Below are 16,066 nucleotides of genomic sequence, written 5' to 3' on the forward strand. Positions count from 1 at the left end.
CCAACGGGCAGGGCAGAGATAGATTTTGGTAGCCCGACGTCCCGGGGCTAGCGATTTTGCAAGCCCTGTATCTGATTGAGGAATCATTCATCTTTGGAAAAGAGAGTTTATTACAGAGAAATGGCTCTTTCCAAAATAAAAGCTATACTATCCGCTTCTTCTGGGCTATATTCTCAGCAGCATATTGTAGCGGGTCAGGGCTGTTCGGGGTTCTGTTTGTACAGTTATGTTTTGTTTATGTTGCCATAGTGACGGGAGACGCCCTCTCGCTGCGACGGTGTGTCCTTCCGGGGTCAGAGGGCGCCCTGTGTGTTGTTGTTGTTGCTGCTGTGGGGTTGCACTGAGCAGTTAGCTAGCGGCAGTGTTCTTCTGCAGATGTCGATAAACGGCTGTGCTCCCTGGCTAGCTCACGGGAAGCAAGACCAAACGACAACTCTGTCTCCACCTTGTCTGAGCTCGCCACATTGGTGTCAGAAGTGGGATGATGGTGGCACCCCATGTTCTGACCCGAGTGACTTTTCCCCCTCCGGTCGTGACCAGCCGGTGCGCCAAAAGAAGGCACCTGGACATTTGCAAAGTGAAAGCAAAAAACAAACGCAAATTCAAACGCGATTTCAATATGTCACATATTGACAGTGGCTCACTGATGCCAATGACATAATTACCCAGCTACATTTCCGAAAGAATGCAAAAGCATTGACATATATTTTTCTTCCTACAATAGCCCGACGGGCAGGGCAGAGATAGATTTTGGTAGCCCGACTGGAAAAATCGCTAGCCCCGGGACGTCGGGCTAGCGATTTTGCAAGCCCTGTGTTACAGGCATGGCCCTTTAAGGATGAAGCCTGATGGGAAATGTATTCGGGATGTGTGTAGCGGGACTGCCTGGTGTGTGTGTGTGAAGAGAGAGAGAGCGGAGAAGGGGAAAAGGTAACGGTTAGCTACAGAAGAGACGAAAAGAAAACAAATAAAAGGAATATAATAACTCCCTCAACAGCCAGAGTTGTGTCGGCGATGCTCGCGGTGAGTAAACTGTTTCAGCCCACTAAAAATGTTGCTGTTAATTTCGGCATGTTTCAGTTTACAAACGGCGCCCCATATGTTCGTGCCTTAGAGAAGAAATAAAGTTCGGTGAAGCAGTTTCCTACGCCTCCTTCGATCTTTTTGCTAGCGGAGTTGACCTGTATAGTAAGCTGTTGCCAGTGTTGTGCCAAAAAGTGATTGTCTGCCAAAAACAGATTTCCAGTGTTTCTGTGTATTTTTTATGTGTAATATCTTTACGTATGTTCGTAAATAGACTTCGGTGAACAGGGGATACAAAGGGGTTACATAAAGAATTAAAACATTATCTGTTTTTTAAGTATCTTTACAACTTGTACTTACATTATAACCAATCCGGTCCTTTATCCCCACTTAAAATATTTTTACAGAACTATTGTAATATTTGCTGCCATTTCTGCTGTCCTGTTGGGCAACTTACTCTTACAAAATACATTTTTAATGTTAATGAGATTTTTTTTACTGCATAAATAAAGGTTATATAAAAGTCGCTGCCAAAAACTGATTGCGGCTTGTATCTTGCTACACGAATGTTGTTTGTGGCTCAAGATGACTTTATGTCATCCATAAGGGATGCATTTGACATATGTTTAACATATTATAGCCCAACAAGTTACTTATAGCACTTTAAATATGAGCAATCGCTTTTTGGCAAATACCGGAAATCAGTTTTTGGCAGACAATCACTTTTTGGCACAACACCCGGCTACGAGTCAGTTACGGAACCTTCAAGTAACTGCCAGAGGTTTCCTTACTATGGTTCGGGGCCGCGGATCTGGCACGGTAACACCTGTATCTGATTGAGGAATCATTCATCTTTGGAAAAGAGAGTTTATTACAGAGAAATGGCTCTTTCCAAAATAAAAGCTATACTATACGCTTCTTCTGGGCTATATTCTCAGCAGCATATTGTAGCGGGTCAGGGCTGTTCGGGGTTCTGTTTGTACAGTTATGTTTTGTTTATGTTGCCATAGTGACGGGTGACGCCCTCTCGCTGCGACGGTGTGTCCTTCCGGGGTCAGAGGGCGCCCTGTGTGTTGTTGTTGTTGTTGCTGTGCGGTTGCCGCGCTGAGCAGTTAGCTAGCGGCAGTGTTCTTCTGCAGATGTCAATAAACGGCTGTGCTCCCTGGCTAGCTCACGGGAAGCAAGACCAAACGACACCTCCGTCTCCTCGTTGTCTGAGCTCGCCACATTGGTGTCAGAAGTGGGATGATGGTGGCACCCCATGTTCTGACCCGAGTGACTTTTCCCCCGCCGGTCGTGACCGGCCGGTGCGCCAAAAGAAGGCACCTTGACATTTGCAGGACTTTGTGTGGGGTAATGGGGTCGTCGGGGACGACTGACCCCTTAGGTGGGGGCTATGTAGCGGGTCAGGGCTGTTCGGGGTTCTGTTTGTACAGTTATGTTTTGTTTATGTTGCCATAGTGACGGGTGACGCCTTCTCGCTGCCACGGTGTGTCCTTCCGGGGTCAGAGGGCGCTCTGTGTGTTGTTGTTGCTGTGCGGTTGCGCTGAGCAGTTAGCTAGCAGCAGTGTTCTTCTGCAGATGTCAATAAACGGCTGTGCTCCCTGGAAGCAAGACCAAACGACACCTCCGTCTCCACCTTGTCTGAGCTCGCCACAATATTAAACATATCAGGTCCCCATAAGGAGAATCATGTGCTAACGGCTGTCTAAATGACTCGGGTAAAGTTTGTAGCATGCATGCTTGTTGTTTTTGTCTGCTTCCACTTGTCTTTGCACTAGGATGATGTCGGCGTAAATGTGCAGTCATATTCGTTGTGTTCCCACTAGTGCTGTCAGCGTTAATCTCGTTGAAATGACGTTAACGCCACAACATGGCAAATCTCCGTTAACGAGCTACCCCTGCATGGGGCTAGACAGCCAACACGTTAAGCTAACTGCGCTAACGCACTAGTTCCCACCCATGTAATTGAGCATTGCGTGGCACATCCAACATACTGTTTTACTTTAGTCCATGATGCGCTTACCTTCAGGGTCATACGTCACATGAAAACCAAAATAATTCCAAATGCCAGATCTGAATGAGGGTGGGGGAGGTTCAATTTGCCATGTTGCAAGGAGAGCTTAACTTCTGTCTCGCTAGCTTGCCCTGCGCTCTTCCTTCTAACGATCCTGTCTGTGTTGAACGCTTAGTGGATCTGCGCTCGACAGTGCAGCCTAGGCAGTAGTCGAACGCAGATTCACTGAGCGCTCAACACAGACAGCATCGTCAGAAGGAAAGTTGATAAAATAAATTACAAATGTTGTATTGTTCGATACATATGCGTACCGAACCGAAAGCACTGTATCGAACGGTTCAATATCGATACGAGTATCGTTGCACCCCTAATAGAGACCATAGATTGTGTACTGTATAAGGGGGAGACAGAGAAAGCTAGTGACTCAATAATATTGCTAGTAATATATTAATATGGTTGTATTTTGCTCAGCTAGAAGCAAATTAAGTTGTGGGTTTGGATTTCAGTTCAGTTCAATAACTTGGGCCAACTACATAGATGATGGCCATACACCTGAGTTCAAATTTTCCTGTTACCCTCTAATTCCTTTGACCTCTAACTGGACAGCCAGGTGATCTCTGTCCCGTTGCCTGTGCTTCAATGACAGGAATGTTGACACTCTGATCGTGGATGTGTTCCCAGTGCTGGACACTCCAGCAAAACAGGTGATCTGGCAGTTTGTTTACCAGCTGCTTACGTATGAAGAGCAAGAGCACTGCCAGAGCAAGATTTCACGTTTTCTTGGATACAAATCCCCAGGTAAGTGCACAAATTTGTTGTAGTTTACATTTTTATGACACTTGGTATTACATATGGATTATGAAAATGTGTTTGTGTGTGAGATGGAGACTCTTCTAATGAAACGGCAGTGTCCTTTGATGTGGTCTCACTTTTCACATAACTTCAAATGAAGCAGTGGAGACTGCCAGCAAGACCCATTGCAGCCAACCTTTGCATGGAGGAAGTGGAAAGTAAAGCTCTTGGCTCTTTCACAGAGACAGCACCTAGCCACTGGTACAGATACATCAGTGACACCTGGGTCAAAATCAAAACTCAAGAACACAAAGCCTTCACAAGTTCCCCAGGGAAGATGCAAAGTTAATACAAAGATAATAATTTAATGTTTCTGGCTGTGCTGTTGTATTACGGAGGATGGAAGCCTCAACATTGAAGTTTACTGGAAGCCCACACAGACCAGTACCTACTCTTTGACTCCCACCACCCTCTGGAACACAAACTTGGGGTGATCGGGACGAATCGGGCAGAAAAAGTTCCCTTGAAGCACAACATCCCAGTGCACTTTAGACCCAACCACACACTCAGACAAAAACTGGTTCATCCCAAGGACAAAACTCCCAAACACAAGCTAAACAATGTAGTGTATGCTGTGCAGTGCAGCGAGGAGTGCTCAGACCTCTACATTGGAGAACCCAAGCAGCCGCTCCATAAACACATCGCACAGCATAGAAGAGCCACCTCGACAGGACAAGATTCATCTGTACATCTGCACCTAAAGGACAAAGGTCACTCTTTTGAGGATGCCAGTGCTCACATTTTGGACCGAGAAGAGGAGTAAAAGAGGTCATCTATGTCCGCTGTGAATCACCATCTTTGAACAGAGGTGATGCTTACGACACCAACTGTCAGCCACCTACAATGCATTTTTGAGATTCCATCTAAGGCAGCTCAACCCCATTCACATCTTGTGTCAGGTGATCTCAACAGGTCATATGATAGGAAGGCTGAGAATCGATACGCCACTCACTGTGGTTTCATTCGAAGCCTCTGGTAGCAATGACTCATGGCTTGGCTTGGCTCATGTTACGATGCATAATGACCACCTCCTCAGAGACAGTTTCCCAATTTTTCCAATTTGTGGGACTCACCATCTTTTGGTTTAAGAACCGAAGAAGCTTCTTGAACATCTCCAAACAACTTAAAGAAGTCAGTCGACTTCGTTTCAAGCTCTTAGGACTACTATGACCAGGATGACTGAGAATCTGCAGAGACGTATGTCCTGACGATAATCACGGGTCATTTTTGGGGATCTTAAATAGAATCGCTAGTTCGGTGAAATGCAATCAACCCAGGTGCTGCAGCCCCTTACACTCCTGCATTGCAAATACATGTGTGTGTGTTCCAGTTCCACCTCCACCACCACCACCTCCCCCTCCTCCGGAGCCCGAGGTTGTCCCTGAGCCCCACCGCCGTAGCAGTTCCATGAGGGTGACAGGGACCACGTACAGGAGCAGTGTGAGGGGACGTAGCTCTGATGACCTGGTCATTGGTACACACTTGGGCATGGGTACTGAACTTTACTGTCTCTGTCATCATCAGCAGCAACATTAACACCCCGACCACCTCGGCACGCTTGACTCCTATCATGATCATGACGCCATTAGCACTGATATTGTTATCATTGTGCCTGTCCACACGGTCCTGTTTAAATTCACTTATTGATCAGAATTAAATTTTCTTCAAGCTTCTTTTATATGAACAGTTTTGTTGAAATCACTACATGCTTTTACATTTGCATATTTAATGTATTATTTAATGTATTTAACATGATCCCATGCAGTCATGTAGTAACATCAGTCTAAATCCAGTATATCTCTTTGCTGATCTCACTCACTCTGCTCACTAACTCACAAGCCACCCAAAGCCCAAATACTAACAACACATGCAAAGCTGGAATCTATATTTGGGTCTATCTCACTCATAAGAGTCTAAGTTCTTCCAATGGTTGTGTTATCATAGGCCACCGTGCAGAGCCATTACTGGAGACGGGGATGAGGCTAGCTCCAGGAGAGAGACAGTCAGGGGATGGTACCTCTCTCCCTGAAACTCCCAACAACCTCACTAATGTACGTAGCCATGCCCATTTTAATGAGACAAGATGCATATAATAATGGCAATTAAAGAGTTAGGATAAGAATTCTCAAACCAGTATATATATATTTATATATTCGTTTGCACATTTTCACCATGTAAGCTGTCAGCAGTGTACGCTGAACTGGAGAACATGTATTCAGCCAAGAGGTCCAAGTCTCTGAAGAGTCGCCCGCCTCCTGCCCCTGAGAGTTTGCTGGATCTGGACCCTCCGTCACGCACGGCATCCCCTACGATACACCTTAACACAGGTAGCTGATTGTAGACGTTTGCATTTGGAGCTGGAGTGGAATCTTACTCTAATACACAAAATCTCCATCTGTCTGTACATCATGAAAACCTCCTATATGATCAGGAGCTGAGCACCCAAACCTGACACACAGGTACATCTTAGAGCCCTGAAATTTCTTATCGGTGTCACATATTATTGGGGCGTTGTCACGTTACCTAGCAACCACCTAGGTAACGTGTGTGTGTGTGTGTGTGTGTGTGTGTGTGAGGGAGAGAGATTTTAGGGAAAACATAGAAGTGAAGGGGAATGACAAAAAAGGGCTGCAGAAAAAGAAATATATACAAAAATCCTGGGTTAAACGAACAGATTTGTTTTCCTGCTGTACATAAATACACAGCAGAGCAGAGGTTTGAGACAAATACAAAATTTAATCTCCTCAAAAAATTCTTTTCCCAAGGGCTAATTTATTTTTTTTTATGACCCACGTGGGAAGGATCAGAGCAGTCCTCACAAATTAAATCTGGATCACACTGGGTTAGGCTCTGACGATTTAAAAATTTTACATCAGTAACAAAGTGCTGTCATCGAACACTGAGCTGCATACATATTTGGTGATGGTGGATGTGGAACTAGAAAACACACCATTAAGTACACCTGTCAGTCAAAAATTAGATTTCTCTGATAGTAATGTAATTACTGTATGTAATATGAACACGAGAATCATTACTTGTATTTGTTCTCATAATTCACTGACTGCAAGGTATCATTAAAGAGACATTTCTTTTAACTGCTACATTTCAACATAATTAAGAAAGCCAAGATTCTGTTGTCATCATTACAATATATTATTTCCTTGTCCTAGGTAGCCGCAAAGGCCCTTCATCCCATACATCCTGGCCGGAGCCTCTCCCCAGCCCCCCACAATCCCAGTTCTACCCATCAGGGTTAACAAGCCAGACCAGTGGGGAGTCCAACCCTTACATCAGCCTTGACAGTCCCCCTCCCTCACCTCCAGAACCCCCTGACTACCCGTCTAGCCCCCCTGCTCACCGCAGCAGCAAGCGCCGTTACACCTTCTCCAAACCGCCTCGCTCTGAAGACACGGACCGCTTTCTGGATGCACTGAGCGAGCAGCTGGGACAGAGGGTGGCAATTGTCGATGACTTCTTGACTCCTGAAAACGACTATGAAGAGGTAGAATCACATTAACACTGCACCAATTTTGCAAAGCACTGAAATGAAATTATCATCGAGTAACTGTTTAGCTACTGGGAAAACTAATGTTTAACTTTTCACAGTAATCAAAACTCCTTTAATTTCTACAAGGTGCTTTATGCAGTAAAAAATAAAATGCCTGTTAAATCCTTTGTGGCCACAAAGCACAGGACACACAAAGACATTGTTCTGTGTTTGTAATAAAAGATGCTGGGACATGTTTCCCCAGTTTGTTTAATATAAGATTTCAACAGTTTACCAGTTTAGTCTCTCTTGTTGTATAGGTCAATCTGTCTCATGCCTCTGGCTCCTATTTTGGAGTAGGTTATCTGCTTATATTTTTATTTTTGCAGTACAACATGTCATATTTGCTCAATCCAGCATGAAAGATGAATAAAAATTGTCTTTTCTTTATTTTTGTGACTAAGAATTGCATGTTTTAAAGGGTTCTATGTGCTTTATTTTAAAGTATTATGAAATTATCTTTGACCAGAATAGTCTGTTACCCTCAGTGAATTTCTGTTGTTTCTGTGACTTCAAACAACATCATAAAGCATCATTAAAATTTACTGCCAATCTTAAGGTTTTCTCATAGGTGGACTGCCTTGACCTTGGTGTTTTTAAAATCAAAGACAATTTATAGAATAATATGTGTCATAGAGAGAGGTTCACAAGCTGTTGTTGACCTGACAAATAAATCTTCAAATGAAAGAGCATGTAAAGGATTTAAAAACTTAACTGCAGCATTTGCATTGAAATACATTGAGGAGGTTGTAGAGAACCTGCTTACACATTTATGTATTTTATTTCTGGTTAACTCTTGTAGTTTGACAAATGTACCAAAAAAATCCACTTTGGCATTAGGTCTAATGAAGTGTAATTGGTGTTAATGCCAGGATGTTGTGCAGATGGGCTTCCCAGATGAAGAGGATGATGATAATGAAGACGATTTGGTGGTGGATGAAGAAGAAAGTGGAGGATTTGTCGCTCCAGAGCTCAGCAGCCCGAGTGATGTCCAGAGCAGCAGTGGAGAAGAAAATGCCTCATCTCTGACCTACTCATCTTCCTCTGATCACATTCCCCCACCCCCCATGACCCCTCCTCCACCCCCACCAGTCCAGTTCAATGATCCACCTCCGCCTCCTCCGCCCCCAGCACCTGCACAGAGTCAACCGCAGCACCAACAGCAGCAACAGCAGCAGCAACTAAGCTACACTCCCGAACACTCCCCAAGAACATACGTGCCCATCCGCCGGAAATCCGGCCCTCCTCCCCCACCTCCTCCCCGCAGTAATCCACCACCTAAACGCCACTCCTTGCATAAAGTCCTCCCTACAAGGGAAGACCTACAGGTGCATGCTACCATACAAGAGCTAAAAGCCTACCAAGAGCAACAAGCCTACCAGGAAAGGCAAGCCTATGAGGAGCAACAGGCGTATAAGGAGAGGCAGGCATATGAAGAGCAAAAAGCCTTTGAAGAGCAACAACTCCTGCAAGAGCAGCAGGCCTTGCAGGAACAACAAGCTTATCAAGAGAAACTTTTCAAAGAGAGACAGGCTTATGAAGAGCAGAAGGCATTCGAGGAGCAAAAAGCTTTTGAAGAGCAACAGTTGTACCAAGAGCAACAGGCCTACCAAGAAAGACAAGCGTACGAGCAGCGTCAAGCCTACCAGGAGCAAAAAGCATATGAACAGCGTCAAGCCTACAAGGAACAAAAAGCATTCGAGGAGCTTCAAGCCTACAAGGAGCAAAAAGCATTCGAGGAGCTTCAAGCCTACCAGGAACAAAAGGCCTATGAGGAGCAAAAAGCCTATGAGGAGCGACAAGCCTATAAGGAGCAGCAAGCGTATCAAGAGCAACAGCTGCAGCAGATCTACCAGAGCCACCACTCGATGCCTGCCCAGCCAACGCAGCAGAAAGCCCATTCACCTCTTCCTCTTCAGTCCTTACCTCCTCTTCCCTCTCCAGACTCCGTCCATCACCACGCAAACCACCCTCTTTACATGATGCGCCAAGCACAGCAGCAGCAGGCCCACCAGACTCATCATCACCGACGTCTGTCCCGTTCTGCGCCTCCCCCACACCAGCCGTCACCCCAACCAACAGGCCATCCCAGCCAACAAGGTCAGTACGTAGAGGGCATCTACCAAAGTCATCAGAGTGTAAGACCCCAGCCCCACCATTCCTCAACTGAGATGCTCCACCAGATGCACCAAGCCCCGGCTCATCATTCCTCAGCTGAGGTGCTGCACCAGTTGCAGCAATCCCAGGCCCACCACTCATCTGCTGAGATGCTTCAACAGATGCAGCAAGTCCATGCCCACTACTCATCATCAGAAGTGCTCCACCAAATGCACAAATCCAAGGCCCATCATTCGTCAACAGAGCTCCTGCACCAGGCTCAACAGATGCAGCAAATACAGCCTCTCCACTCCTCCACCGAACTTCTCCACCAAGCCCACCAGATGCATCGAGGACAGCCCCACCATTCCTCAACTGAGCTGCTCCATCAAATTCATAAACCCCAGGCGCACCACTCCTCTACAGAGCTTCTTCATCAGGCTCATCAAATGCACCAACCCAAGCCCCATCACTCCTCCACAGAGCTTCTGCATCAAACCCAGCAAGAGCCTGCATCCCTCCCAGTTCAGCTAAATCGGGATGGCCACTCCCATCAGAGCAGGAGAAGTCTAAAGGGCCATCATCAAACTGAAGTGTCGGTGCAGGGGAGGCACCAAGAGCAGCAGATCCACCAAACCCACCACCCCCAGCCCACAAAACCCTCCCCCCAGAGACCCCACTCTATCCAGCAGACGCACCACCATTCCAGCACTCCTCAGATCCACCACATCCATCACATGACCCCACAGCCACCTCCTCAGGACTACCAGCACCAGATTCAGGTCATCCACCCTCCCCAGCAGCCTCACAGGCCCCAGCCCCTTCTCTCCACGTTTCAACCCCTGCAGCCACACCAACCCACCCTCTCCACTTTTCAGCCACTGCCTCAACACCCCCAGTCCTCCACCCAAACTGCCCGCCCACAGTCACAGCCCTCGCATCATTTGCTGCAATCTCAACACCAGTCACAATCCCACAGCCAGAGCCAGCCCCAGTCCCTCCCCCACTCTCTTTCTGACCCCACGGAGCACCTAGAGCCCCCACCACCTCCTCCTCTTCCCCCACCCTGCTCCCCTCCACCTCTACCAAGACCTAGTCTGTCCAGAATGGACTCCAACCATATGAGTGTAAAGAGGCTGCGCTGGGAGCAGGTGGAAAACTCAGAAGGGACAATATGGGGACAGGTGAGTTCTGATTGGAAGCCAAAGCTTCTCAAAGTGCCACCGAGTTTAGATTTAGAATTCTAAATGTAAAATATTTTGCAAAACTATAACATTTAGACCTTTTTTAAACTAAAAAAAATTGTGTTTCTAACAGTTGGGAGCAAATTCTGACTATGAAAAACTGCATGACATGGTGAAGTATCTGGATCTGGAGCTGCACTTTGGAACACAGAAGAGCGCCAGTGAGTATAAGGGGCTGTGTGCCTAACTGGAGTGCTTTTATCTGTGTGCACAGCTAAATATTCATAAGAGATAGGGAAGCCCAGTATAAAGAGTGAAAAATACTTTGATTAGTGATTCATTTGATGGGAAGACAACATTATACGTCAACATATCAGGTTTTCAGATGTCTTTAATCACAGTCCAAGGATACAGAGATTTTTAAACAAAGAACGAGGCAGCTTCCTCTTTGGGTTGAAGGACCTTGGCTTGATCTGTCATTGTACTCTATATAATTTGCCTCTAAGAAATCAATGTAAGCTATGTAAAAGGAAAATTTAGACTAAATCTGTTTGTCCAGTCTCTCTCACCTACCTTTCTAAATTTTGACATTTAACTTCCCCGGTCTAATTTTCAGTGCCTGCCCCAGAACCATCCCCTCAGCTAGAAACCTTCAAGAAGAAAGGTGTTATAGAAATTCTGTCCCATAAGAAAGCTTACAATGCCTGTGAGTATGACTGCCTTTAATAAAATTTTTCAAATGTCATTTGTAATTAAGATGTCAAGATGAAAGTTAGAAACCATAGTTGTAGCTCTGTGAATCAGAGTTAAGTACTTTGATGATGATTATCTTCTGCCTCTAGCCATCCTGATAGCCCACCTGAAGCTGTCTCCAGGGGAACTGCGTCAGATTTTGATGAACATGGCCACAGACAGGCTGGAGCCAGCCCACATTAAACAGCTGCTACTGTATGCCCCCGATGCAGAGGAGGTCAAAAAATATGAAGAGTATAGACAGGACCCCAGCAAACTGAGCGAGCCAGATCAGTTTGTGCTGCAGGTACAGTTCTGGTTTACCGTTACCGGGCTACTTTTGAGTTTCATTGATCTTGCATTTATCTTGATCTGCCTGTTGTGCATATATCAGATGTTATCAGTACCGGAGTACCAGACCCGCCTCCAGTGCCTCCTCTTCAAGTGTTCTCTTCAGGAGAAGACAGAGGAGCTGAAAGGAGCATATGACTGTATTTACAATGCCTCCATGGAGCTGAAGACCAGCAAGAAGCTAGCTAAAATACTAGAGGTAGCCCTTATGTTCAGAAAGGTTATGTCACTGTAGATTAGAAACACATGAAAATACCACATACTTTTTTGACTAGTCTGTGAGATACTGATAAGAGACAGAGTCACTGTAGAAGCAAAGAAGGACATTCGCTAAATTATGTCTTTTTTGTGTGAAAGAAGAAGAAAAGAAGAAAAATTTAATTACTGGAGCAAAAAAATTACACTCATAAACTAGGGGTGAAAATTAACGATCAAGATAAATTACTGTTGATACAATAACAGATCTGCTTACTAATTTGTGCCCTGTTTAGTTTGTGTTGGCGATGGGGAACTACTTGAATAACAGCCAGCCTAAAACCAACAAAACTACAGGCTTTAAGATCAACTTCCTTACAGAGGTACACCGAATGATATTTAACATATTATGGAGTATTTATGTATGGGCTTGCATGTGTATTTTATGACTCCACAATATCGCGTGCAGCTGAGCACAACTAAAACAGTGGACGGGAAGTCAACATTTCTGCATATCCTGGTTAAATCGCTATGTCAACATTTCCCGGATGTGTTGGATTTTTCCAAAGATCTTACGATGGTTCCACTTGCAGCAAAAGGTAGATACATACATTTGCCTTTTAACATTCGTTGAGAGTGCCAAAAATGTACTGGCACGATTGTCAAATTTAAGTGGTTGTTTTCATTTTGGCTAGATCTGCTTTTTGTCTCTGAGCATCTTTTTCCTCTTGCCTCTGGTTTCCTATGTTGCACGCACACCTGCTTTTAGTAAACCAGAGGAACATCACCTCCGATCTGAATGACCTTCATACCACAATCCAGGACATTCGCTCAGCTTGTCAGAAGATGCCTGCGACCTCTGACGACCGCTTTGCTGTTGTCATGAGTGTATCCTTAAAACCCCCTCACTGGGGTCAGGGGACAAAGAAAACACTATGTAGTAAATAAGATTAAACATTTTTGTGCCTTAACTCTGTGGTGTTAAGAATTTCCTGGAAAACAGTCATCCTGCAATCCAGTCTCTGGAGTCTCTCCAACAGAGAGCCATGGAAGAATTCAGCAAGACTGCCTCCTACTTTGGAGAAGACGGCAAAGCCACAAATACCGAGGCCTTCTTTGGTATCTTTGCCGAATTCATAAACAAGTTTGAGGTGAGCAGGAAATATTGAGCCATTCTTCATTCAAATGATTATCTTTGTTGTGTCTGCAGCATATTTCCTTTGTAGTTCCCTCCCAGCAGTCTCAGTTGCTTTTGCTCAACCGCTTGTGATGCATAACCTAAAAGGTTGCAGATAAACAGTTGCACTGTTATCATCTGATGACTGCCTCATTACTTGCTATATTTTCTGCTTTGCCAGTGTTTTTATTTTTAGAGAGGGCCGTGCATTGTGTTTAGTAATGAGCACTGTCTGCATTAAATCAAAAAAGCACTCTGCTAGGTTACAGCACTGATAATGAGCTTCATGATGTAAACTAGCAGGGCCACTTTGTAAACACTCAGCATTCATTAACGTGTTCCAGCCCGCCAGACGTTTGATATTGGAGGTTTTAGATACTATACTTTAAATTTTAAAAAAGCAGAGTTTTGAAAAATGTAACACTGTTTTGCATATTTCTGTCATTTGCATTTAGTGTTCAGTATGTTAAGTGCAGCAGCTCTTTGCTTTTCCTTTTTCCTCTGCTGCTTTTTCTTTTTGAACTTTGCTGTGCTTGTGGTTTTCAAACTTATCAAACTTTTATTATTTTTTTGTTTTTTTACACCTGTTTATTAACATTTCTATGTAGTGAGTAGACCACATGAATAAAAGTACAGGGCTACACCTCTTTGTCTATGATTTCAGGTGTATAAAATCAAGTACCTGCCCGTACCTTCTGGTTTTTATAAACATCACTGGGATAAGTCAGTTCATGAAGTTTCTCACCTCCCAGATATTCCACAATCAACTCTAAAAGGTGTTATTGAAAAGTGGAGGTGTTTAAGAACCACAGCAGCTCAGCTACAAAGGGGCAGACCACATAAAGTTAAGAGCAGAGTCAACCAGTGCAACCTACATCATTAACATCAGCGCAAAAACTGTGCACCTGGAGCTTCATGGCATAGGTTTCCATGGCTGAGCACCTCCTGCAGGTGTACTGTACACGTGGCCCAGTACTTTTGTCCATATAAGGCACGCACAACGACTGTCACAAAAAATACAAATATATATCTAGAAATATTACATATTTCAATAAGCAGGATGCATGCAACAAAGCAATTGGTTAGAAAAACTAAAAATAATACTACATGGAAAAACAAAGGATGTATATAAAAGTAAATTAAAAGAAAATCCTGCATCATCTTTTTTCTGCATTTCTTTGCCACAGAGAGCTCTGAGTGATCAGCAAGTTGCTGAAATCCCAAAAAGCCCCAGGAGTCCACGAATGGCCTCCCCGCTGGCCTGGTAACACACATGCACGTGTGGAGATTACAACATGCAGTTGTTCATACAGAACAAAGTATACCCAAGTACACAAACATCCTATATACATATACCAGTATATAAATACACTAACATACAAGCACATAAACCACACATCACAATACCAAGCAAAAAAAACAAGTTAGATGAAGGGAAAAGCAGAAACATTGGCATCAAAGACAGATAATGTAGCTTTAGACCAGTGTTGTACTATATTATATGTATCTTCAATGATGAAGACCAGTCAGTAGACTGCAACCTTGTTTAACCTTCAGGATAACTCTGCTGTTTGATAGTCGCTCAGTAACATCGCATAGTTTAAGTAATATTTCTCTAAGCCCTCTAAGTTTAGGTCATTGAGCACCTGCATAGTGCGGTACGACAATGATTTAATAAAATCTTTGTGGCATAACCACGATTAAGACATAGATCCAAAAATAGATATTTAATTTAAATATATTCACACTCGTTGGTTCAGATGAAAGTACAAAAAGCAGTTTTTGAATTAGTTTGACCTTTTTAAGGTGCCCACCGCACTGAATGTAACCTAAATTCTTTACTAAGTGATGCTTGTTTTCTTAAGTAAGTCCTCAGCTTAGGATGCTTTCTTTGCAGCACTCCTTTAGTTTCAGTGGAATTTTCCATTTTCTACCATGCCAGCTGTGGTGGTAAGATTTTTTTTTGTATTGCTGTTGTATAATGCTTAACTCCTGACCCTACCAACTTGTGTATATTAATCATTGGCTCAAAGTCACTGTTGGTGGAATTTTCCATCTCAAACCGTGCCAATATACCAGTAGGATTTATTTATTTTTTGGATTGTTCATTTTGTTTCTGCATTGCTCCTATATAATGCTTTACTTCTTATCCTACCAACATGTACGTATATAAAGGTGACACTGGCTCCAGTCTCGAAGACACTGATAACAGATTGCCGAAGTGGGATTATGTGGATCTTACAGCGGGCACTGTGCAATAAATGAATGTTTAACTGTAGTCCACTGTTTGGTGTTATATCTATTAAAGTGTAAATAGGGATTATATTGTGCGTGTGGACTGTACAGAATAAGCCAGAATATGAAGAAAACATACGCTACAATTTATAAAGCACTTTGTTACTTTAATGTATTACCCAAGTATTTCTTTTACTGAATGTGTGATATGATGGGACCATAGAGTTATACCACTGAGAGGGCGAAATATCATATCGTGTAGCAGCATTTGATATCATTTTCACACACAACTAATAACGCAGTATACCAGCTGTTCAGATATTCCAGTGCTTTGTAAAAACTGAAGCTTATAGCTAATATTTTTTGAAATCATAAGACAAATTATTACGGTAACAGTTATGTGTGCAGTCAGTAAAACCTTTGTTTTCTAATGGTATAAGTTGTAATGTTCTGGCTAAAGTACAGAATGTAAACCTCTAAGGCACTGGCGTTCATTTAAGGCCTACTAAGTGTTAAGTCTGTGTTTTGTATTGTAATCTAAATCTGACAAATATAAAGAGCTGTGTGAGATCCACATTTGGGTGAATGTCTTCTTCAGAACTTAAGCTGTCTTTATACAGGAATGCTGAATGGACTGTATTTATGCCAGGGCAAAA

The 16,066-nt window shown here is 43.8% G+C and overlaps 1 protein-coding gene across 4 annotated transcripts in view; it reads left to right on the forward strand.

Annotated features, from left to right (window-relative positions):
• grid2ipa (glutamate receptor, ionotropic, delta 2 (Grid2) interacting protein, a) overlaps positions 1 to 15,986 on the forward strand; it is a 31,566-nt gene extending 15,580 nt beyond the window's left edge. The window contains exons 9-23 of one of the 4 annotated variants that reach the window (XM_085454122.1): positions 3,687 to 3,838; positions 5,223 to 5,384; positions 5,837 to 5,943; positions 6,072 to 6,219; positions 7,063 to 7,394; positions 8,312 to 10,720; positions 10,854 to 10,941; positions 11,337 to 11,426; positions 11,563 to 11,759; positions 11,847 to 12,002; positions 12,295 to 12,381; positions 12,468 to 12,597; positions 12,768 to 12,886; positions 12,985 to 13,149; positions 14,363 to 15,986. In XM_085454122.1, the coding sequence (XP_085310248.1) occupies positions 3,687 to 3,838; positions 5,223 to 5,384; positions 5,837 to 5,943; positions 6,072 to 6,219; positions 7,063 to 7,394; positions 8,312 to 10,720; positions 10,854 to 10,941; positions 11,337 to 11,426; positions 11,563 to 11,759; positions 11,847 to 12,002; positions 12,295 to 12,381; positions 12,468 to 12,597; positions 12,768 to 12,886; positions 12,985 to 13,149; positions 14,363 to 14,443 (4,423 nt within the window). In that variant the 3' untranslated portion in view covers positions 14,444 to 15,986. The remainder of the gene's footprint in view (positions 1 to 3,686; positions 3,839 to 5,222; positions 5,385 to 5,836; positions 5,944 to 6,071; positions 6,220 to 7,062; positions 7,395 to 8,311; positions 10,721 to 10,853; positions 10,942 to 11,336; positions 11,427 to 11,562; positions 11,760 to 11,846; positions 12,003 to 12,294; positions 12,382 to 12,467; positions 12,598 to 12,767; positions 12,887 to 12,984; positions 13,150 to 14,362) is intronic. The other 3 variants (XM_085454123.1, XM_085454124.1, XM_085454125.1) reach the window with 3 other exon arrangements.
• The last annotated feature ends 80 nt before the right edge of the window (positions 15,987 to 16,066 follow it).

This window comes from Copadichromis virginalis, linkage group LG4 (genome assembly GCF_057382275.1).
Source record: "Copadichromis virginalis isolate Kocher_CV1m ecotype Utaka linkage group LG4, C_Virginalis_male_GT1.1, whole genome shotgun sequence".
Lineage (NCBI taxonomy): Eukaryota > Metazoa > Chordata > Actinopteri > Cichliformes > Cichlidae > Copadichromis > Copadichromis virginalis.